Source organism: Tachysurus vachellii, chromosome 13, assembly GCF_030014155.1.
Source record: "Tachysurus vachellii isolate PV-2020 chromosome 13, HZAU_Pvac_v1, whole genome shotgun sequence".
NCBI classification, from domain to species: Eukaryota; Metazoa; Chordata; class Actinopteri; order Siluriformes; family Bagridae; genus Tachysurus; species Tachysurus vachellii.
The window spans coordinates 20,539,323-20,565,040 of record NC_083472.1 but is presented as its reverse complement, the minus strand read 5'-3'; the positions used below and the strand labels follow the sequence as shown (position 1 = coordinate 20,565,040).

The 25,718-nt window shown below is 37.4% G+C and overlaps 1 protein-coding gene across 2 annotated transcripts in view; it reads right to left on the bottom strand.

Annotated features, from left to right (window-relative positions):
* aff2 (AF4/FMR2 family, member 2) overlaps window positions 1-25,718 on the bottom strand; it is a 229,188-nt gene that overhangs the window by 76,680 nt on the left and 126,790 nt on the right. For both annotated transcript variants that reach the window (XM_060885366.1, XM_060885365.1), the window contains exons 4-7: window positions 18,275-18,319; window positions 8,733-8,819; window positions 5,029-5,065; window positions 4,792-4,846 (exon numbers count right to left, since the gene is read on the bottom strand). In XM_060885366.1, the coding sequence (XP_060741349.1) occupies window positions 4,792-4,846; window positions 5,029-5,065; window positions 8,733-8,819; window positions 18,275-18,319 (224 nt within the window). The remainder of the gene's footprint in view (window positions 1-4,791; window positions 4,847-5,028; window positions 5,066-8,732; window positions 8,820-18,274; window positions 18,320-25,718) is intronic.

The window sequence follows — 25,718 nt, the reverse complement described above, 5'->3', positions numbered from 1 at the left end:
TCATCATCAAAACAGAGAAGAGCCTTTATACACTTTGTAGAAAAGACACAAAGCTGTTTAAATGAACTGACATGATCGTCGTCAGATGATGAGACAGATAGTGATGTGAATGATGCTGAATATCAAACATTTGGACGTAATGTTGTTTTTCTATAAGTTAATTATTTCTCCCTTTTCACAAAAAGCCAAAAAAAATTAGATATTCAGCCTGTTTGGTTGTGTCTACGTTCAGTAATGAATGTCTTTATCGTGTCCCACTCTACAGTGGTGGTTAATATGAAGCTCATATATATATATACATTCATATAAAAGAAACAAAAACCCTTACTTTTTCAGAGTCTTCAGAGTAAGTGGCAATATGTGGTCTTTCACTGTATATTTATAATCACACCCTTTACTGTCACCCAAATGAGGATGAGGTTCCCCTTTGCATCTGCTTTCACTCAAGGTTTCTTCCTCTACCATCTTAGGGAGTTTTTCCTCACCAAGGTCGCCTCAGTCACCTCAGGCTTGTTCAGTGGGGATGAATACAAACACATTTAAATATAAGACTAATATTAATTTTTGTATTATATTAATCTTCATATAATATTACATGTGAGTTTTAATGTTTCTTATGTTTTGGTAAAGCTGCTTAGAAACAATGTCCATTGTTAAAAGCGCTATAAAGTTCAATTGAACTGAATTGAACTGATATCTAACCCGTTTCACCTCTCTGAGACGCCCAAAGTGCTTGTTCATAAGCATCAAAAATGTAAAGGCGTTATCTTCAACTACTAAAATTCTGTGTATCCCAACAAAGAAAAAACAAACGTCTCATACTGAAAGCCAACAGAGTCTGGACTCATTTTATATCAGACTTCCAACAGGAGATAAAACAATTCATTAAATTATACTGACTGAAAATGCCCTGTTAGTCGATTTTAGTTCCACCAGCATATTGGGATGTGAGTGTAGAGTTAAAAAGGGTAAAATGTTGATGGCGTCTTTGAGTGAAATTAGAATTATATATTTTAATAGGACTGGCTTGGATTGTTTGTATGAATGAATGAATGAATGAATGAATGAATGTGTGAGGACGTGATGGTTCAGTAGTTAAGGCTTTGGGTTACTGATCAGAAGGTTGGAGGTTCAAGCCCACAAGCTGCTGATACATCAACATTGGGTCCTTGAGCAAGGCCCTTAACCTCACCTGCACCAGGGGGTGACACTGAGTTCTGACCCCAGGCTCATAATAACCTGGGATATGCGAAAACTTAAAGCATTTCACTGCGTGTCTGTGTATGTGACAAATAAAATTAGAAAAAGGAATGAAGATTATATGCACAATAATATGGATGAATTTGTAGTCGTGTTATTGTGCCTTCCATTAATCCTACTAACATATTCAGTAGTACATATACAGCAGAATTGGTTACTGAATATCTAGTGTTACAAATCTGAAGATATCTTGGTGAGAATGGCAGGCACTGCTGTCCTCGCTGTCCCTCGGTCAGGGAAAATAGCAGGGTTTGAGTGTGACTAATGTCAGGTTTGGAGTAAATTACAGTGCTGATCACCAGCAGTTTGCAAGGAGCTTACGGAAGAGTCGATCCACCGAGCAAAAGTGCCATTTTATGACTTCCCAACACGGTAAACTTCAAATTAATGTCACTGTGCCCTCTGCCTAATGGACGATTGTGGCTCAAGTGGGACAGATTGAAGCTTTAAAGGTTTATACAACAGCATGTCAGAATGCTCTGCTTTAGCCTTAAAGTGTCTGTGAGATGCTTGGAGGGAAAATGACTCAGCTGAAGGAAGAGAGACTTGTGAGAGACAACACCAATTATCTATTGGTGTCATGGGAAGTGTTTTGCCATGTTTTTGCAGTAAGCTTATCTAATCTAGGCACAATTATAGATGATGATGACGATGATGATGATGACACGAAGGCATCCAGTGTGACAATGAGTGTGTCAATGAGTGTGTGATAAGTGTGCAAGTGCATGCAATTTTACAAGCTCCAAATACTCTGACTCTGAGAATGTGTTGTAATCCAACAATTGTTTACAACAAATATTTTTTTTGTCTCATAAACTATAGTCCAAAACTGAAGGTTATTATTACTTTAACAACTGTAATTTAATTGTTTACAGGCTTTTTATAAATATAAACTAAAGAAAACTAAATCAATTCTTCTGCACAATAAAAAAAGGAAAACCAGAAAAATCAAATTTAAGTTTGTTTGCTGACTATGAGGCAAAATTGCAACTGCATTTTTCGATGTTTTTGTGTATACTTATACTTAAGGTGTGAGGTGAAGGGGCTAAGCAGCTTTGTTCCACATGTGGTTGGAGCCATAAAGAAATTCTGGCATGCTTCATGTCACATTTTATTTTAACGTATCTTTACAGTTCTGATTAAGCTGTATTGAAGCGCTAGCAGCTCTGTAATGCGTCGTTGCTGCAGTCTTACACTAATTTTAGCCTAAGATGTTCATCTAGTGTTAGCAACACTGGCAGGAAAAAAAGCCTCACGCCTCGACCTATAGTCAGTGTGCTCAGACAAAGACGGTATTGACAGAACTGTTCTCCCCTGAGGCAGTCTCGTTCTAAATATTTTGACTGGTTAAATCATTTAAGACTTCCTGCGAAATAACTGGTGAGCAATTGAGGGGAACAAAAGCCGAGTCATCTTGACTTCAGTGGGCAAAAAGAAACCGAGTGCGAGCACAGTGGCGGAAGCGAATCAAACAGATGTTGATGAAAAAGCCCTTTGGCCTTCGGATAAAGACGTGCGTTTCTCAGTCTGTGGCCAGATCAGCAGATAACTGGCTCTTTTCAGCTTGCTCCAGTAGCTAACAATGCGCTGTTCTTCTTTATTGTTACCGCTTCTGACCCTTTAACCCTAGTGCCTTCATGAGAAAATATCTCTTTTAGTGAGCTGACAGACACATTACACTCTGATTCAATTCATCTGGATCTGTCACTTCTGCTTAGCCAGTCAGATTGTAGCTCACTCTCGCTCGGCTCTGCGTTAGCGCACCGAAGTTTGTATAACACGTAAGAATTAGATGCAAAATCTGCCAGTTACTATTTTGCTTCAGATTTCCTTGAACATGCTCGCATTTACTAACTTACTTACCTACTTGCTTACGACGAGTGCATATACAGGGAACAGCCTTTGTTTCATTCAACAGTTTCACAGGAAACAAGAAATACTGAGAAAATAAAATGAAAAAGAAGCCGCACCTCAAGGCTACTGGCTCTGGCTATTTTCCCCTGCTTAAATAATTATAATTAATAATTAATTAATAATAAATAATAAATAATAATTAAGCAATATTTGCCTAACAGATTCTTTTGATTTACACAGAGGTTTCTGTCATTCTGTTAGTTGCATTTATTTCTTCTGTACTTTATTTCTTCTATACTACACTCTTTAATCCTTAAATCCTGTAAACAAATGAAATTAAATGCTTATTCCTCTTTGTGTTAAATTGCTGTAAATGTTGTAAATGTTGATGTAAAGGTCAAGTATATTATTTATTTGTTAATTGCACTTTCCATACAGTTGAATGTAATGCATATCTTTAAAAATATGTTTCATTTAATGATTAAATATCGATTTTTTTTATATATTTATTATAGTATAGTATGTGGTGGCTTGTATTTAAAATCTGCAATTTAAGTGAAAAGGTTCCAGAGAGGAAGCGCCTTGTTTTCAGAATCATGTTATATACACGCTAAAGTGTTTTTTTTTTCTGGGCTTCCTCTTCAGATAGAAGCAGATCATGCCGTCGGATGAACCAGGTTGTAACACAAAGGAATTAAAACAGAATGGCTAATATGAAGATAAATGAAGATGGCAAAAAAAGATGGCAAACATTGAAGTAAACAACTAAACAGAGTCTAGTGTATTGTCAATGGTTTGCAGCATTGGTTGTAATTATTACATGAATGAATCAGTAGAAAACTTGTTGGCTCACTGTACGTGATGCTACGTTCATACATACCGCGGTGGGAAGATGTGGACGTGTCCAGTGACACAACAAAGTTAACAAAATTTGAACTTTATGCAAATACAGAGCGACTCATTGCAGCGACTCCCAGTGAGAGTGAAGACAGTAGAGTGCACGTGATCGAAGGCAAAGTGCACACACTTCTTCTCCTTCATCTCATGGGATATGATGATGCAGACATGAACTTTATACACTAGCTCGAAATCTTGCTTTTTTTCAGGCAAGAAAATTGATTTGGAATGCTATTCGCAACACCCAGTGCTAAACGTTATTGCCATGGCAACCAGTAGTAGAAACGCTTACTGGCGACTTGATGGTACAACGATTGGTGGCATACAGAAATAAAATCTGTGCATGTCTGAACACAGCATTAGTCCTATGTGTCCTATGTGATTATTTAGAAAATAATAATAGAAAATTAAATACAGTGCAAACCTTGATGCGTAAAGCTGACACATTATAATTCACCAGCTATGCAAAATCAGCACTGTATCATATTTAAATAACTATTTTAGCTGAAAAACAAAACAGTCACATCTTATATCATTTCAGTGCAGGTGAAAGCATAGGTAGTGCTACAGCACACCTGTCTATCAGTGTATTTCCTAGCTCACAACACAGTTGTTGACGCAGTGCCAGCCACATTGTTTATTCGTCTCTTTCTTTGTCACCGGGAGCTGAGGATGGGGACTTGTTTTGCAGAGAAACAAAGTGCACACACATGCTACTCTTCCCAACTCTCCATCTCCCCATGGCAGTTTTCTCGAATAATTAATCGAATGAATACTCACGACTTCTGTGGCACAGGCTTGGTCGAGGGCTTGTTACTGGGAACGCTGCAGCGCTCTGCCAAAAGAAAGCACACGGAGATGTTGGAGCCGGGGTTTTTTGATTAAGCGCTGGCCAAGTGCTTGCAGCCTGGCACGGGCCACGGCATCGGCCTTTTCTTTTTCTGAGCCATTAGCGCTTGTTTTGTGACATTACTGATATCATTAATATACATGATGTCCATGGAGGTTTCTACTCACTTTGTCCATTGTATGCTGGTGTTACGTGTTGGGGGTCCTGAGAGAGAGAGAGAGAGAGAGAGAGAGAGAGAGAGAGAGAGAGAGAGAGAGAGAGAGAGAGAGAGAGAGAGAGAGAGAGAGAGAGAGAGAGAGAGAGAGAGAGAGAGAGAGAGAGAGAGAGAGAGAGAGAGAGAGAGAGAGAGAGAGAGAGAGAGAGAGAGAGATTATGACCTTATAGACCACAGCAAAAATTACAACCTCAACATTACACACACACACACACACATAATTCCTACTGATTGCTTTAATTGATTTTTCACTAATACAATTAGAAGCATTACACAATGCAGTGAAGAGATGACGATGTGGGTGGCACCATTAAGCCAGGATTTATAGAGTGAGCTTTATTATTAGCCGTGTCACCTGGGTCAACTTACGCCAATCAGACCATGTCCTATTACAAGGCAAATAGCAGGGGCTTTAGCACTGACAAAGAAGTATCATGGGATTTGAGTGGAACTTGAAAACCCCCACACACACAGACACACACACATTCACACACAGACACACACACAATAGATGACGTCTCAAAGACTTGGGCACAGGCACAACTGTGACACTTTGCAGCACCATGATTCATTTTAATAGCCCTATTATTTCATATTGGATTGTTATTGTTCAAGAACAAGGATATTTCTCACAGGCACATAATTTTTTTATTGAAAAATAAAAACCTACATTATATTCTAATAATCTGCAACTTGCAAAGATGCTGTATGTTTAACTTGAGTCCAAACAGTTCTAAACAGTATATAAAATGATAACATATGCTCAGAATATAAATAATCAGTGACAGAGCGGTGCAATGCTGTTAGCACCATTAAGTTGATTCTTTTCCCATGATAGCATAAGATAAAGAGTTTTATATTCTGGTACCACAACAGCAGTTTGTTAGCAATTACACTGTTTTTCATGTCATAAATTTTTATCCATTTAGAGTTACATTAGATGTTGTGAAATGCATCGCTTTCATTATATCAGCTATAAACATATCATTCAAGACAAAAAAATGGAGTTTGATAATAAAAAATTCCTGAACGCTTTGTCAAGAAGGAATTTTCTTTTTTTTTAAAAAACACAGACACTGGAGACTCCTTCTATCAATATTAATAAACATCTCCAAACCTTGCAAAGATGCTGTTATGAAAATGAATCGACACCTTCTGACCAATCAAATTCAAGAGTTCAATTGCATGGTGGTGTAAATGAGATTAAGAGATTGGGTATAAGATATCCAAAATATAAAAGTAAATCTAAATTGACTTGTCATTGGTTGGTAAGCAGCTAGACGTTTCTTCCATAATGAACAGCATACGAATGCTACGAATGCTAAGACTGGGCCTATGCCAATCAGAAACGGTCCACACAGTGATAGATTCAACTCAGTGATGATGTCAACAAGAAGCAAAGCCAAAACATCTTCTCAGTGGTAAAGCCCTGCTACAGCACAGCTCCTTCACCAATATTTCTGTCAGATTGTTCTAGTGACGTCGCTCTGGCCCCCAAGCCAGACGCCGTCTCTGGACACTTCCCAGATGACATCACAGGCCAGAGAGAGACAGGCGGTAGTTATGACAACAGTCAAGGCTTCGACTGAAATAAAAACTTATTTCAACAAAACAATTCTCGAGCGCTTCCTGTGTGAGAAAAGTGAACTGTCTTAATAATGCTTTACAAGTGTGTATTCTGGACAGCTCCAAAACTAGAAGACTTTCATTTTGTTCCAGCTGGAGAAAAGCCACCGAGAGAGAGGCAGCATTTCTGGGCAGCGTTTACAAGCTCCTAAGATAAACAAGCTGGCCAAATTAGATGGCAGCTGGCCTTTGGGGTACTTTATTTTGGACAAATTTGAGGGTAGTATTGAATGTACCCTTCATGAAAGCCTAGTTCTATGAATGCTTTAACAAACAAACTGTCTCAGTGATAGTGGAACATTTACATGGAAAATAGAATTAACTTACAAGGTCAAAATAACTTGACAACAAGCGAATCAATCTAATGTTTCTTATTAGACATTTATAATACAATTTCTATAATAATTATTATTAAACTGTTTACTTTTTCAAACACATTTTATGAAATCAGATGAATTTCACTTTTAAACATTGATATCTTAACCATCTAGTAAAACATTATCCATAACAACTTACAATAAGATTTGGATGGCAGACACTCCATATAAACTAAGGTAAGGTAAGGTAAGGTGAGGTAAGGTAGGGTAAGGTGAGGTAAGGTAAGGTGAGGTAAGATTAGGTAAGGTAAGGTGAGGTGAGGTGAGGTGAAGTAAGGTAAGGTAAGGTAAGGTAAAGTGAGGTAAGGAAAGGTAAGGTGAGGTGAGGTGAGGTAAGATGAGGTAAGGTAAGGTGAAGTTAGGTGAGGTGAGATGAGGTGAGGTGAGGTAAAGTAAGGTGAGGTAAGGTAAGGTGAGGTGAGGTAAGATGAGGTAAGGTGAGGTGAGGTAAGGTAAGGTTCGATTCCCGCCTCCACCTTGTGTGTGTGGAGTTTGCATGTTCTCCCCATGCCTTGGGGGTTTCCTCTGGGTACTCCGGTTTCCTCCCCCGGTCCAAAGACATGCATGGTAGGTTGATTGGCATCTCTGGAAAATTGTCCGTAGTGTGTGATTGCGTGAGTGAATGAGAGTGTGTGTGTGTGTGTGTGTGCCCTGTGATGGGTTGGCACTCCGTCCAGGGTGTATCCTGCCTTGATGCCCGATGACGCCTGAGATAAGCACAGGCTCCCCGTGACCCGAGGTAGTTCGGATAAGCGGTAGAAAATGAATGAATGAATGAATGAATGAATGAATTACATTGTATATTTTAATTAATTACTTAATTAGTTAAAATAAAGTTTAATAAATTCTAAATAATTAAGTAATTAAGCAAATTAAGTAAACTGAAATGTTTTTTATAGGTTAAGTATAGATTAGTTTAAATTAAAAGTAATCTAGCTAAAACTACGTTCTAGTTTTCATTTTTTTTTTATATTATTCAGGTATAAAAAAATTCACATTTAGACCTCACAATCAATTCAAATCCAGATCTTGAAATTTCAGTTAAATTTTTTAACAAACTCCTTTTATTTATTGCTATAGAAAAGAAACAAGCACACATTTGATCAACAACATTTCAGTCAACAAGCAGTGCTCTGAGTCAGTAATTAAAAAAAAATTAATCTGAATTTTGAAGAACTGCATTTGAAATTTGACTATCTCCACATTTAGACATTTAAATCCTGATTGTAGTGGAACATTTCTCTTTCCATATATTTACACATGCCATAACGTAAGCGGTAACATGAACTTGTTTCTTACAGTGAACAGTAAATGTATAATTCAAAATAAATCCATGTTTTATAGCTGAACATTTATGCAGCAGTAAATCACCCAGAAACCATTTTTTAATGTGTGTAACAGTTCATCTTTTTACTTATTAATACTAAAACTAATATAAATGTTATATATTTAAGGATTATAAAGCATTATGATTTACAGCAGTTTTTCTAAGATAATGGTTTCTATAGCATGTATAAAATAAAATGCTATAAAATACAGGAATAGAAATTATATTAATATTTGACATAAAAACGTGTGTGTGTGTGTGTGTGTGTGTGTGTGTGTGTGTGTGTGTGTGTGTGTGTGTGTGTGTGTGTGTGTAAAAATGTGTCACCTTGTTGGGAATGGGAAACTTGGTCTGTTCTGCTTTGCCCGGTGTGTGTATGGCAGTGAGGGGAGGAGGCCAGGAATGGGTCATTTCCTGTAAGGCAACAATGTTCATACAGGTTAACTTTCTTAATTACACACACACACACACACACACACACACACACACACACACACACACACACACACACACACACACAGTTTGCATGTGTTAAATATCAACATCAGCATGAAATATCTACAGAGATGAAGGCAGAAGAATCCTGTAATTACTGCTGCTCATAAGCAAATAGAAACTCATCCATATTCATGCGTGAGATGAAAAAGCATTGCTTGTAATCAGCTCCTTAAGCTTCTGTGTAATTGTATGCTGCACGTTTCTCGCTCTCGAAGATTGTCTTTCATGTGGCCTTTTTTGATTGATTCCAGACTATGTGCACATGTGTGTGTGCCCAGGTGTATGGTCTGATAGAGCAACATGTCATACAGCATACTACAGAAAGTGGAGAAAAGCTTGAGTGTTTATGCATCAGTGTGTCGACTGAATTAGTCTTATCTGATTGAATGTGCATGTGTGCATATCACTGTGTGTGTGTGTGTGTGTGTGTGTGTGGGTGTGTAGGTGTGTGTAGCTGTGGGTAGCTGCCCTTAGGTTCAACTAAATGTGTGAGCCAGTTTTAAGCATTTGGAGCACATATTTTCCGCTCTCTTATCCCCCAGGCTAGCCTGCACACACACACACACACACACACACACACACACACACACACACACACACACACACACACACACACACACACACACACACACACACACACACACACACACACACACACACACACACAATCCTTGTGAGGACCTTCTGTTAACATAAAAGGTTTTTGTGTTTTTAAATCAAAACTGCACATTTTATATGAAAAACAAACAAACAAAAAAACAAACAAACCAAGAGTTTCTATTATGGGGACCAGCCAAATGTCCCCACAAATAACTATATACTGTATAACTCTAACTGGCTATATTTCTGTCCTTGCTGGGACATTTTGTTCCCACCAAGATATAAACTTTACAACTATGTTCATTGCTGTTGTTATGTAAGATGCAATAGTCTATCCATCCATCCATCCATCCATCCATCCAAACCATCAATCCATCCGTCCAACCTACCCAACTCATCCATTTATCCATCCAACCATCCATCCGACGAACCCACCCAATCAATCAATCCATCCAACCATCTGTCCATCCATCCATCCATCTGATCAACCTACCCATTTCCTCCATTTATTCAACCATCTATCCATCCATCCATCCTTCTAACCATCCATCTGACCAACAAACCCAACCTATCCATCCATCCATTTACCAAATCCATCCATCCGAAAAACCCACCCAACTCATCCTTTTATTCATCCAACCATCTATCCATCCATCCATCTGACCAACACACTCAACCCATCCATACATCCCTTTACCAATCCATCCATCCATCCATCCATCCATCCATCCATCCATCCATCCATCCATCCATCCATCCATCCATCCAACCATCCATCCATCCATCCAACACTAATCTTCAAATCAAATCCAAAATGCTTTAAGGACATGCGTGAATCCACAAGTACGTAATTATATTTAATAGTTTGTTTTTATAGAATTTCACACACATCAAACAAGCGTGTAAATTATTTATTTACTTTTCTAATAGTGTCATAGTTTAGTAAGTTGTCTTGCTTCCTTAATGTCATAAGAAGGTACTTTATAAATGACTTTCATGTCAGATCATAATAATAACGCTAATGCAACAGTTAACACATGAATATATTACTATTAAATTTAAGGGAAAACATATAACATGGTCCTTAATTTTAATTCTGTTTACAAACTGTCATGAAAGAACTTTTCTTCTAGAAATCTCTTCTAATATTAAACATGATTATTACACTGGTGATACAAGCCACAGGAAATATCATCTCGTAGCTTCTCTCAGCAAAGCTGTTCTCTGTGATCATGCATCATTCTTGCCTAATGAAGTCATAAGCCTATGAATATCCCAGGTTACGCTGGAGTATTTTGGACTAACAATAGTGTATTCGAGGGGGGAAAAAAAAAAAACAGGCGCATATTCATTCACTCAGATGAGCTGCAGTGGGGGTCCAGGCATTTTATTTATTTATTTTTTTTTTTTTTGGAAGCTTTTTGTAAATGAATCAGATTAAGAGTGTGGCCCTTCGAGCCAAATGCACTCATCCAAACACACACACACACACACACACACACACACACACACACACACACACACACTGCTTAATATCACTCCTCTCAGACAGCAAGACTTTGGATCCAAATATCTTTGTTTTTGTACTCAAAGACTTTCCACTCAAGTGGTGATACACAATGGAAATTTAACAAAACCTACCGATCTTTAACAAAAGATCCACCAAAAGTGCCGTTGTTTCATTTTCTTACTGTGTAATCTTACACAAATCTGGCAACAAATTCCACAAATCAATGTGTGTGACAAATATTGAAGTTTATTGAAGTTATTTATTTTTTAATACATTTATTTATTAAGTTTTGTTATTTTTAGGACCCTATATCAAGGACCCCATTAATGACATATTAGGGTTCAATAAATATCTTCATTCTTAAAATGTGCACTCAGAATAGGTATCATGATATTGTTGAAATTCTTATTTATTTTTTTAGCATAGCATAAGTGATGTTTCTGATTTAATGAATCAGAACATGTAGATGAACATGCTCCACATAATCTGAAATTACAAAATAAAAGCGTTGTTCTATAAAAAAATAAATAAATACATGATCACTGATGTGGTGATGTTTTTTGTCAGGACACTTCGGCTTCTCTGGAACTGTGCCGTGATTCCCGTTAATGTAAATGCAACTCGTACTCGGATCCGCATTTCAGGTTCGGGAAGTAAAGAGTGACGACAAAACGCTGTGGGATTTAGAAGCCTTACATTTACTGTTCATAAAAAGCAGTAAAAAAGCAAACAATTGAGTCGATATGGTTGTGTTCTCTATGTGTGTTTGTGACCATGGAAGATGGGTTAGAATCAAGTGAGTCTGAAACCAGACCAACGCTGCAGTCTTTTCATATCATTTCGTATAACAGAACAACCTGGAGTTTGTTTCGGTCACAGCCAGTGTCCATGTCAACAGATGAACACCGAGACAACACACAAAATCCAGACCTCGATCCTAAACTTCTAACATGTAGAATTAATACTTATAAATTGTAAAATTAGTTAATTCCATGCTCCATAATTTTTATTGCACATGAACACTATAACTAGGGGGCACGGTGGCTTAGTGGTTAGCACGTTCGCCTCACACCTCCAGGGTCGGGGTTCGATTCCCGCCTCCACCTTGTGTGTGTGGAGTTTGCATGTTCTCCCCGTGCCTCGGGGGTTTCCTCCGGGTACTCCGGTTTCCTTCCCCGGTCCAAAGACATGCATGGTAGGTTGATTGGCATCTCTGGAAAATTGTCCCTAGTGTGTGATTGCGCGAGTGAATGAGTGTGTGTGTGCCCTGTGATGGGTTGGCACTTGATGCCCAATGATGCCTGAGGCTCCCCGTGACCCGAGGTAGTTCGGATAAGCGGTAGAAGATGAATGAATGAATGAACACTATAACTAATAGCATTAATTAATAAATGAGCATTATCATTATTACTCATTTTATATAACAGACCTCCAGTCATGTAGCGATAAACAAAAGGTTTTTTATACGGTAAACGGTATAACACAAGATCTTAATTAGCTTAATTCATTAAATTGAATTAAAGTTATGTTATATGAGTTCTATGTTAAAAAAGAGGTATGATAAGTCCTTTTATACAGTGTGTGAAGTGTTTCATTTGAGTGTGTATTTGTACTCTGTCCCGAATGCCCTGAAGATGCATGTACTGTATCTCTCTCCCCCCAAACACACACACATTTGTGATGCACGGTTTATCTATCAGCATGCATGACGATGAGGTGAGTCAGACTGCATGAATCCATGAGCAGCTCAGAAATTTCTTGTAGAAAGACTTTTTTTGATTCTATGACTGGTACAGTATTCTACTACAGCTTGGTTTTAAAAGCCTAGCTTGAAAAATACTTAAAATACTTAAAAGGAACAAAGCTCTGTGTGATATTAAAGAAAAGTGGCAAGGCGGCTTAGTTGGGGAAGCTGGGGGTTCGATTCCTGCCTCCGCCCTGTGTGTGTGGAGTTTGTCTATTGCCCCATGCTTTGGGAGTTTCCTCCTGCTTCTCTGGTTTCTTACTCCAGACCAAAGACATGTCTTGTAGGCTGATTATCATTGCTAAATTTTCTGTAGTGTCTGAATGTGTGTTTTTTTTTTTTGTGTGTGTGTGCTTGTGCCGTGCAATTAACATTTTAAAGTTAATAAAACAAACAAACAAACAAACAAACAAACAAAAAAAATGCAAATCGCAAAGACTTTGTCTTGAAATATTGTCAGGAAACTTCCTGGTACAAAGCACTGACACTGGGGACTCCTTCCATAAATGCTAAATTAGCATCTCCTGAGTGAAAACTCAGTATTTGGCAAACTCCAAATTTTAATCAAACTCCGATGCTCCTGATCTTTTTAGCCGGATCACATTCCTAATATTGTTTCACGAGAGCCGAGTCAAGAACCCAGGTATTGCTGCGCGTTTATGATGCAGTTGCTTCACACACTCTGTGATTCTTCCTAAACGTTGTTTTGTCCTCTTCCCCTCTGGCCTGATCAGTTGGAGTCACAACGACAGGCTGAGATAAATGAGGTGCCGGGTCTTTCATACTGCCACCTCGGCGTTAATGCAAGCGATGAAGCATTACCTTTCATAAAAGCTGCGGATAATGCTACCGGCGCTGAAACCTTACTGCCCGATATGATGAATCTGCAGCTATTCTGTTGGTCAGCACAGAAGCAAGCTAACACACACACACACACACACACACACACACACACAGAAATCAGCATCGTACCAGACACCTCATTATTTATACAGTGAATCAGATTCTCCTTGAGGTCATGTCTCCTTCCCCATCTCACACACTTCGAAGTACACAGTCACACTCAGGGTCAGACTCTTGACATCCTCTGGAGCAGCTGAAGGTTAAAGGTTTTGCTCCAAAGCCAAAGTAAGTGAAGACGACAGTGAAATCCCTCAGTGCTGCATGCTCACTGTGTCCAGCTCGGGGAATTTAACACATAGTCCTCTGCTCAATGGTGCGAGTCCTTTAACCGCTCAGGATTATCAGGATAATTTATAACCATCAAACTTAGAATCATGCTTATAAAGTGTGATTATCACAATTCTACAGCTAACGCAACACATCTGATCAATTTACAATAACATTTTGAATAAAAAACAAACACTTTCTACTTCACCTTGAACCTAGTCTTTCTGCAACTAGGTTCTTAAAACTACTACTACAGTTACTTTTACTTCTACTGCAATTACTACTACTACAGTTACTGCTACTACTACTACTACTACTACTGTAATTACTAGTACTACTACTGTTACTTTTACTACTACTACTACAGTTACTACTACTACACCTATTGTTACTGCTACTTCTACTACTGTTACTTTTACTACTACTACTACAGTTACTACTACTACACCTACTGTTACTGCTACTACTACTACAGTTACTGCTACTACTACAGTTACTACTACTACACCTACTGTTACTGCTACTTCTACTACTTTTACTGCTACTTCTACTACTGTTACTTTTACTACTACTATAGTTACTACTACTACACCTACTGTTACGGCTACTTCTACTACTGTTACTTTTACTACTACTACAGTTACTACTACTACACCTACTGTTACTGCTACTTCTACTACTGTTACAGTACTTTTACTACTACTACTACAGTTACTACTACTACACCTACTGTTACTGCTACTTCTACTACTGTTACTTTTACTACTACAACTACAGTTACTACTACTACACCTACTGTTACTGCTACTTCTACTACAGTTACTTCTACTTCTACTACTACTACAGTTTTACTATGATACAAGTGCTACTACCAGCGCTATGACTATTCCTGCTGACTATTTGTCCTAGTGCTGCTTCCAACCCTGGTACTTCCAGGTCTATTTGTCCTGGTCCTCCTTTATCATGCTTATAAAGTGTGATTATCACAATTCTACAGCTAACGCAACACATCTGATCAATTTACAATAACATTTTGAATAAAAAACAAACACTTTCTACTTCACCTTGAACCTAGTCTTTCTGCAACTAGGTTCTTAAAACTACTACTACAGTTACTTTTACTTGTACTGCAATTACTACTACTACAGTTACTGCTACTACTACTACTACTACAGTTACTTCTACTTCTACTTCAATTACTGATACTACAGTTACTGCTACTTCTACTAGTTACTGCTACTATTACTACTACAATTACTAGTACTACTACTGTTACTTTTACTACTACTACAATTACTGCTACTACAGTTACTTCTACTTCTGTTACTGCTACTACTACTACTGTTACTTTTACTACTACTACTACAGTTACTACTACTACACCTACTGTTACTGCTACTTCTACTACTGTTACTTTTACTACTACTACAGTTACTACTACTACACCTACTGTTACTGCTACTTCTACTACTGTTACTTTTACTACTACTACTACAACACCTACTGTTACTGCTACTACTACTACAGTTACTGCTACTACTACTACAGTTACTACTACTACACCTACTGTTACTGCTACATCTACTACTTTTACTGCTACTACTACTACTGTTACTTTTACTACTACTACAGTTACTACTACTACACCTACTGTTACTGCTACTACTACTACAGTTACTGCTACTACTACTATAGTTACTACTACTACACCTACTGTTACTGCTACTTCTACTATTGTTACTGCTACTTCTACTACTGTTACTTTTACTACTACTATAGTTACTACTACTACACCTACTGTTACTGCTACTTCTACTACTGTTACTTTTACTACTACTACAGTTACTACTACTACACCTACTGTTACTGCTACTTCTACTACTGTTACAGTACTTTTACTACTACTACTACAGTTACTACTACTACACCTACTGTTACTGCTACTTCTACTACTGTTACTTCTACTTCTACTACTACTACAGTTTTACTATGATACAAGTGCACCTACCAGCGCTATGACTATTCCTGCTGACTATTTGTCCTAGTGCTGCTTCCAACCCTGGTATTTCCAGGTCTATTTGTCCTGCTCCTCCTGTGTGTGTGTGTGTGTGTGTGTAAACAAAAAGACAGCGTGCATCGAGCGTTCACGATATCCATTATGAGGAGTCACAAAACGCTGCTTTTAGCTACACTGTTCCTGTGCAATTAAACATTACAACCTCTAGGATCAACTTTTCACATTAACAATGCTAAAGCATTGTGCACATTCTGAGTCGCTCTCAGTTCAGAAAGGTTGCGGGTTTTTTATCGAAACCCTCGGTTTGTACTGAATAATCTCAGTGCCTTTGTTTTTTCTTCTGTTTACTCATGTTTCTCTGGGTAAGATACAATCTTGTTCCTTTCTCTGTGTAGAGGTGATATCAATCTATAAACATTTTCTAGCCGTGATAAACTAGGCCCTGAGGGCTGGAGCGCTACCGAACAGAAGAGTGAAAGAAAATGTCAGATAGGGGTGAAGAAAGCAGGTCAAGCCTCTTTCATCTGCTCCATTTTTAAAGCTAAGGCTAACCAGTGCAAAGCAGAGCCTTTGGATATGTTTGGAGTCTATTGTGTTGAAGGGGTGAAGATTTGACACTTCAAAACTCGGTCCAGCTAAAGTTACTATGATTATTATTATTCTTATTATGATAATAACAATACTACTACTAATAATAATTATAATAATAACAACAATAATAATAATTACTATTAATAACAACAACAACAAAAATAATAATACTACTAATAATAACAATGATAATAACAATAATAATAATAATAATTATTGTTGTTATAAATAATAATAATAATAACAATAAATATTATTGTTATTATTATTATTATTATTATTGTTGTTGTTGTTATTATTATTATTATTATTATTATTATTATTATTATTATTATTATTACCATCATCTAGAATCCTAAGTTTAATTAGGAACAATTGTTAGACCACATTCATCTGATCTTCAAAGTCCATATTGTCTTTTGTGAAAATCAACTATTTTTCTTTTTTTTCTTTTCTTTTATCTTTCTCTAACACAAATTCAGCTGTAATTCCAACTTTTTGTATATGCACCAGCATCCGAAAAAGAAATGCACAAGTGTTTACTGAAGAACCTTAAAAACACTGGACCTTATTTATCAATCTATCTACAAAGGGATTTATTTGTAAATTGTTTTTAAGCTAAAAAAGGTTTTACTCCAGAATCCAGCTCACAGAAATGTTAAAATCCTACAAGAGCTCCCGTGTTTGTGATCGGCTTCAAATCCCATAAGGGATGCGAGTTACTACAATTGTCTATCCAGTTTAAGCTGTTGCTAAATCACTTCTTTATTTTAATCAGATGCACAAATTTAATAAAACCTTAATAGATTAAATGAAATTTATTATTATATAAACAATTAAAATGATCATAAAAAGTTTGTCACTTGACATGAACTCCTAGAAATAACTAATCTGAGGATTTAAAGAATTAATTCTCAATCGTAACCATAAGAATCAGTTACAAAAGTATTGGCACCCTGTAAAAAGGTGGAAGAGTTCATCACTTTCAGGCTGCAATGGCTGAGCTGCACCACTACTGGTGTCAAGCTTTCGCCATTTAGTCGTTTTGTCATTTTCAGCTCTGCCTGTTATGCGGTTTTGTAGTTGTGATCACATGTAAATCAGCCGTGTGATTGATATTTATCAACCACTTATCTCCATGTGAGTATGAAGAAAAGCCTTGCTTGTGCTCCACATCTCTAATAACTGATACTTACTTTGACTTTTCCCAGGCTTAATAGCATCATAGCCTTGATTACATGAGATGAAATGAGCACTTTCTCACATCAAGGGCTAATTCTGAGACCATTCAGAGACCTCTCCTATTAAAAAAAGTGTCCGAGTCTCATGGCTTTGCTCGTGCAGTGCAATGTGATCGTGAGTCATAAGTGAGTCACGGCAAACGCTGCGTGCACTCTGACTGACAGACACACTCCAGGTTGCCTGGGAAACACCGCTTCACGGAAAAAGACATAAACTAAGATGCAGCAAACATAGTAACTCAATACCTATTCAGAGGACGAGATAAACTGATCTGCGTGAGAAATAGAAGAGTGCGAGCAGCTGCACGTTCTGTTCAATGACATTGCTAATGAGGAAACGAAATTAGCATCTAATTTTTTTTTCATTTAATAACTACCAAGCAGAAGAGAAGAAAATTTGTGCTGCAAATCCATGAAATAACTTTCCTACAGACGCTTAAGTGTCACTGTGGCTAATGGTGAGAGAGGTGTGGAAAGCAGGTGCAATTATTCACTTACCCGCAAAATCTCCTCCACACAGCTGGAGTCATTGGGCAGACTGACCTGCATGAGGAAAAAAAAAATCTCATTAAAATGGTCTAGTAAATGCAGGATATGGAAAACTACAAGAATATTAGCTCCATTTAACTTCTGCCACAACACACTGACTGTTTGTTGTTAACCTTACAATAGTTTTTACACTTTTATAAATTATTATTATTTTTTTAATCAACTATTATTTTTAATAAATAAATATCTTCTTAAAAAATAAATAAATAATATCTTAAATAATATCTTCTTATAATTTGGTTATTTTTTAAAAAATTTTTAAATTGATTACTTATGTGTAAATTTAAATTTAAACATTTGACTACTAAACATATAAATAAAAAAAGAGATAAAATAAAAAAATTCTTTCTTTCTTTCAGTTCAAATTACAGTATAATTGTGCACTTGATGAATTATAGATAACCTTAATATTATTTCTGAGTACTCTTAGCTAACTTGGCCATTTCATGACCGCAACCTTACATAAAGTTAAGCTAATATAAGCACAAACCAAAACTTTTCACAAACAAAAGTTACAAATAGCAAAACCTTTGACAAGGATGGAATTTTCAGTCTTTCCCGTCTTTGCTTATGAGTTTCCTCTCGTAAAATTGAAAGAAATCACTTTTTATTTTGAGACAGATCAGGCTGAAATTAGGCCGCTGTAATTTTTTTTTCACTGTTCTGGCTTTTGCATTGCACACAGGCATGCTGGGAGCTAGATAATCACCAGCTTGCATCAGCCCATCATAAGGGAGAGAAATGTCAGCGAGTATACATGTTGCAATAGCTCACCAACACTTTTAAGCACACTGAGGGAAATAGTAATTAAACACTAAGAGGTGTCCGGTTGAGTAATGGCACACAGTTGGTCGCACATCAGGGACATAAGAATTGTTTAATAACTGTAACAGTACACTATGTGTAGTTCTTTTTTCAGCTAGTCACTACACTACATTGTGAGCGTTTTGGCCGTATCGCTACGCTGGAAATTATCATTTGCCAAAGTTTCCCCTTATTTGCTGCGGCTGCTTCCTTTCTCCTTTCTTGGTGCACACTTAGTGTGATCGAGCACACCTGAGATGAGCTAAGCTGCTTGAGAGAGACACTCTTCTCCAGTGTGTAACTGGATGATGACATCAGTCCACTGCTGGCATGGAAACAAGCCAACATTTGCTCTAAAAAGTCAAACAGCCTGAGGGGGAAGCTGTCCACTCTGTCCAGCTGCCGTTGTACAATGTGCTAAATCTGGTTTGTGCTAAGAAAAACCCATCCCAACCTCCATCAGACCAGGAGTTCCTCAGTTCCTTTGCTGTGTCAAAACAATGCTGTGTACAAAGATGGCTGAGAAAACCCTGAGAAGACACTGGTCCCAATCACAACTGGCATCAGTGTACATCCTGGGCGATCAGATGGCATGGGTTACAGGTGTAAGCGGGGTCAAATACACCTCAAATGTCTGATCTGATAACCCAAAACCCAAACCCCTTATTTCTTTTACCAATATTAGTAACAGCTATTGCCATGTAACAATGTAGCCACCTAGCAGAGAATGAAACAAAAATAAATGTTTAAAAAGTAGTTTACCTACAAATTATAGGGTAGTAACACTATGCTGGGTAGTAATAGATGTCAGCAGTAGCAAAAATATAGACAGCTAGCATAGTATAAAAGATATTAGTAGTTAATTCTACCTGATATTACCAAATACCAGATACTAGCAGCAGTAAATGATAGGCAGCTAGCAAAGTAGCAGGTCTGTTTTTTTTTTTTTTTTTGCTGATATCAGCAAGTAACTGATAATAGCAGAAACCAGAAATATAACCAGCTAACATTGCATGAAACATAACTGTATGAAACAAAAATAATCGTCAGAAAAGGAACAAAAAATGCCTTGGCTACAAATACAGTAATAAGGTAAATCACCATGCCGGGTAGCTAATTAGCTAACTAGCTTACTTTTTTGTTTACTGATATTAGCAAGTAACTAATATTTAACAGTAGCTGTAGCAAAATCTAGCTAGCTAGAATAATATGAAACATATTAGCATGTATTATTATCAGGTAACAGATGTGGGCAGAAGTAAATAATGACCATCTAGCATGTCATGTAGCATAATAGAATGTTTGAATGTTTTTTTAACTGATACTAACAAGTAACAGATGCTATCAGTAGCAAAATAAAGGCTAATAAACAAAAATTAATACCACGGTAGTAATAAGCTTAAGCAACCTAAATTATATGTGTTAAATGAATTAGATGACTAAGCTAGCTAGCTAAGAGAGTAATTAGGGACAACTGTGTTTCTGACACCACTAGAAACATTTCTTTTCAGCTCATTTTTTTCTTTTGTCTGGTTAAAGTCATAATTTCAGAGTCAAACAAGAAAAAAAAATGCTATTTTATTAAATATATCCTGATGACAACACACACACACATATAAATATATATATATATAAATATTTTATATATATATATATATATATATATATATATATATATATATATATATATATATATATATGTATGTATGTATATAAAATATACTATAAGATATACTTTTCTTAGTATATCTACAGTAATGTCTCCATCCTGTTAATGAACCCAATTTTTGAATAAATAAATAAATAAATTCATTCCGCAGCTAGCAAGGGCAAAGGGCACATAGCAAATGCAGCAAGCCGGCAGACATAAACTTCCTGTTTTGTCAGGGCCGGCACATAATATCCTGTTCCCATAGAAACGTAATGTTCAGGCTGAGCCGCTCTAATCAGATGTTGCTCCTCCATTGTCCTTCTTTGCTCTGATATTAGGAGTGTGCTGGAGCGAGCCTATTGCTCTGACACTCCAGTTCATTCCGGAGTTACCTGTGGTGAACCCCATTTCGATTCCAGCCGAGACGCTAAAAGGCACTTTTTTTTGACGGCATGTGCCGAATGCAAAGCTTGCTTTATATCGCCGATGGGCTGACAGAAATGTCACAGATATAAAGAGGGGATTCGTGCATGCTGCTAAATTGTTTATGCTAGCATTTTTTATTTTTTGGGGGGATGTTGGTGTTCTGGCGTTACGCTTTGCTCTTATCCGGGTTCAAACAAAATAACCGAATATCATGCAAATGCTTCTGCGACATTTCCCGTATAGGGAATATTTTTTTTCTGGTGAAATAGACATAAGTAATACAACCAGCGGCCCACTTTCTTCCTCATCTTCCTCAGTGTTGTTGTGTAAAAAATGCCGGTTGTCCAGCTGAGACCTTATTTCTGCTGTATGGCAGGAATCCTCTACTTTCCTGCAGCTAGTGACTGATTGAATGGTTTTACGAATGATTTCTCACCGATAGTCGATGTCTCATGAGAGTGAAAAAGCACTGCAGGTTGAAATGTTCTCGAGAAAGTAGGTATATTTGAATAAAAACAAACAAACAAAAAAAATTTTTTTTTAAATAAGTAAATAAATAAATAAAAATAATATTCACAAATCAAAGCAATGTTTTTATATATATATATATATATATATATATATAGAGAGAGAGAGAGAGAGAGAGAGAGAGAGAGAGAGCGATAGATCAATAGATTCAGTCGGTTCTAATCATGGCAAGCCACATTGCTGCATATTTTCTTTATATCAGTTTAACACCATGTCTCTTTCCAGGAAGTTAAAAAAAGGCTTTTAATTGACAGATGTAGGTATTGTGTCAGTGTCAGAGTTTTTTTTATGTGTCATGGCTGCAGAAACATAAAAACCTGTCTGGGAAAAGGTGTTTATCACTTCACTTCACAAATAAAAATCACACCGTATAGATGACACGTTCCCGTCCGGTGTAATACTGCGGTGGCATTAACTTTGGCTGGGATACGTTTTTTCTCTGGAATTAGCAGTATGCGGAATGGAACAGCAGATAAAATGCTTCCTTTTTTTTTTTTTTTATGAGGAAAAAAATGAGCCATCATAGTGAAGAGTTGCACTCAGCACTTAGCTTGGTGTAAATTGTGCTTAAAAGTAGTTGCACGACTAACAAACCCGCCCATCTGAGAAGGGACAGGAAGATGGAGAGAGAGAGAGGGAGATGGAAGAAGGACGGATGAGTCTACCTGTCTCACTGTCTGACAATAGACGGAGGATTGGTGTGGAAATGGGAGGGTTGGCATGATGGATGGCAGGAAAAAAAGGACGCGGCACAGTCGACAGTGACAGCTGGTGCAGCCCTATGAAGGGACTCGTGTCCTGATATAGATGAGTAGGCAGATGAGATGAGAGGAGAAAAGGAAGTTCTTCTGCTCTACAGGAGTGTGTGTGTGTGTGTGTGTGTGTGTGTGAGAGTAGCAAGTCAATCTAAAAATGTGAAAAAGATGTGACAAGAAAACAGAGATAGACTCTATAAATTTAATGAAATTAAATCTCACATCAAAAAGAAAGAAAGTAATAAGGTGATGTTTGCTCTTCAATCTGACATGTATCGCCTTCTGAAGGGTTTCTCGATTTGAACTGTCATGCATAATGCTGTCTTTGAACTTTTGACAAAGAGAAATAGACAAAGAGAACAGTGTGTGTGTGTGTGTGTGTGTGTGTGTGAGAGAGAGAGAGAGAGACAAAGATATAAAGAGGGAATTTGTTATAAAGAGAAAGAGAGAATGACAGCGAGAGAGAGAGAGAGAGAGAGAGAGAGAGAGAGAGAGAGAGAGAGAGAACGAGAGAGACAGACAGAGAGAGAGACAGACAGAGAGAAGTGATCAGGTCCATGTACTTTGCCCTTCTTCTACACACACCGTCATGCATGATTTAGACTGACTCAGCCAAGTCACGCTTGTTGAAAAAAAAAAAGAGAGAGAGAGAGAGAGAGTAAATGTGCAGAAAATCCCAACTCTTCTACTTTCTGGGAAAAAAAATCTGTAAAGAAATTCAGTATTGATCACCGCCTGACACCGAATACTCGAATCCTGACTGTAGATGTGTTTGTAGATTTCTGCAATTCAGCTTAACGTTCACGTAACCAGCACACGACCTGAGAGCCACAAGCCATAAACGAAATACGACGGTTATCTTCGGCCTCTTCGGACAGATGTGGTGAAAGCATTTCCGATAATTTAATTAAACTGCTGATGTGGAACGTCAGCTTTCACTAATAAACAAACAAACCAACCAACCAACAAACAAATAAATATTTCTACAGACCTTCTCAGTTTTAACTCGTGTTGTGTTAAAGAACTTGGAACACGTCACGTTTCTAAAGCGATCTGCAGGGAAGCGAGTAAATGAATAAACAGCCAATAATATGAGACTTCACGTAAACTGAAGTCAATGTGACAAACGGCAGGCTCGCACTTCCTGCTGCAGTCTGTATCGACGGCTCCCGGTTTGGGGGTCGTCGCCCCCCCCCCACTTCGAATAATCATTGAGCTGCTTGGCAGACGAACTGGAGCTGAATTCAATTAGAAAAATAGAGATTGTCGTGTTGTTGAGTTACTCACTAAGATGCTTGTTGTTCCGGTGATTCATCAGCTTTTACTGAGATTTCCACGACCTTTGTAGAGATTGTGGATATTGAACAGTTTCACGCAGCTTTCTGCTTTAAAAATGTCCATGGTGTTTTTCACAAAAAATAAAATCCCAAAAAAGATGGTCCCTCACAAAAAATAAAATAGAATAGAATGCTTTATTTTGTCACATTGACATGACAGCACAGTGAAATTCTTTCTTTGCATATCCCAGCTTTAGAGGTTGGGGTCAGAGCACAGGGTCAGCCATGGTACAGCACCCCTGGAGCAGAAAGGGTTAAGGGCCTTTCTCAAGGGCCCAACAGTGGCAGCTTGGCAGTGATCCTCTGATCAACAATTCAGACCCCTAACCGCTTGAGACACCACTGTCCCCACCAAATACAACAATACTGGGGCTGAAATGAGGCCACAATCAGGATCTGATTAGGAAAATAGAACATTTTGAACCCTTTTTACCAGCTCACTGGTGTTAATTGACTTATCAGACATTTTTAATCGGTATAAACAAAGTAATTATTTTTTTGTCAGTCACAAATCTAATATAAAGTGAGTCTGAAGTCACTGGAAATACTTTTTTTTTTGTAAAAAAATTACAAATTCTTACTCATACTTTCATATGAGCCTCATATTAACCAGCACTGTGGAGTGTGACATAATAAAGACTAAGGCACAAAAAACCAGACTGAAAAAAATAAATAGTATCATGGCAATTGAACATTATACTAATACTGTTAGATAGATAGATAGATAGATAGATAGATAGATAGATAGATAGATAGATAGACAGACAGAATGATAGATCGATAGATCGATTGATCAACCTCGGTGTAGGAAAAGTATTTTCTATATTTTCTGGATTATTAGCTTTAATATGTATTTTAATGTGTGTGACTGAGTGTGTGTGTGTGTGTGTGTGTATATGTGTGTGTTTATGTGTGTATGTGGTATCACTGGTGATATGTAAATAAATGTGGGTTGGCATGAATTAACAACATACAGTAGAGAGGTTTTTAGCTAAAAAACTAAATAAAAATAAAATAAAATAAATCTATAAAAGAAAAATAAGGGAAAGAACCCTAGAATTTAAGTAATAAAACAGCAATTTTCACACAAAATATTAAAATAAACCACTCATTGTATAACAGCCAACAGTTCTAATTTGTTCTTAATGAGAAGATTTACCAACACTGACTCATCTATTGTTCAAAGCCTTTCTCCGAAATCAGCAACTAAAACACAAAGGCGTTTTATAATCAATTTTATTGATGAACGACCACATGACTTACGTGTTTACTGACACGTTCAGCGTGACTGAGTTCTCGTGACATTTATAAGGAAACACACGACTGTAGAATATTGACATTGACCATTGAATTTCTGTCGTCAGTACGGTGCGCTCCTCACATTCTAGCAGAGCACTAAACATCCTCCTGTAATTACGCAGCACCGAGTCTCAGAGTCTGTGAGACTTACAGAGCCAATCATAACGCACCAAAACAAATCAAGGTATAAAGTAAAACAAGTAATTCATAGTTTTATAGAATGTCCACATTACCACACTATTACTATCACTACATTATACAGAATAACAGCAACTTATTTTCATTTTAATGAAGTAAGACGGAGTAAGAGAACAACCTCAGACATACGGTAGAGGACTAGAAGAAGATCATATCCTACAGTACATGCTGCTGAGCTGCCACTGAATCCTCACTACTGCATCTAGTGAGAGAAACAACAATCCCTTTTGTGTCCTGAAAAGGGGGAAAAAGAAAGAAGGAAGGAAGGAGGGAAGGAAAGGAAGAAGGAAGGAAGGAAAGAAAGGAAGAAGGAGGAAAGAAAGAAAGAAAGAAAGAAAGAAAGGAAGGAAGGAAGGAAGGAAGGAAGGAAGAAAGGAGAAAGAAAGAAAGAAAGA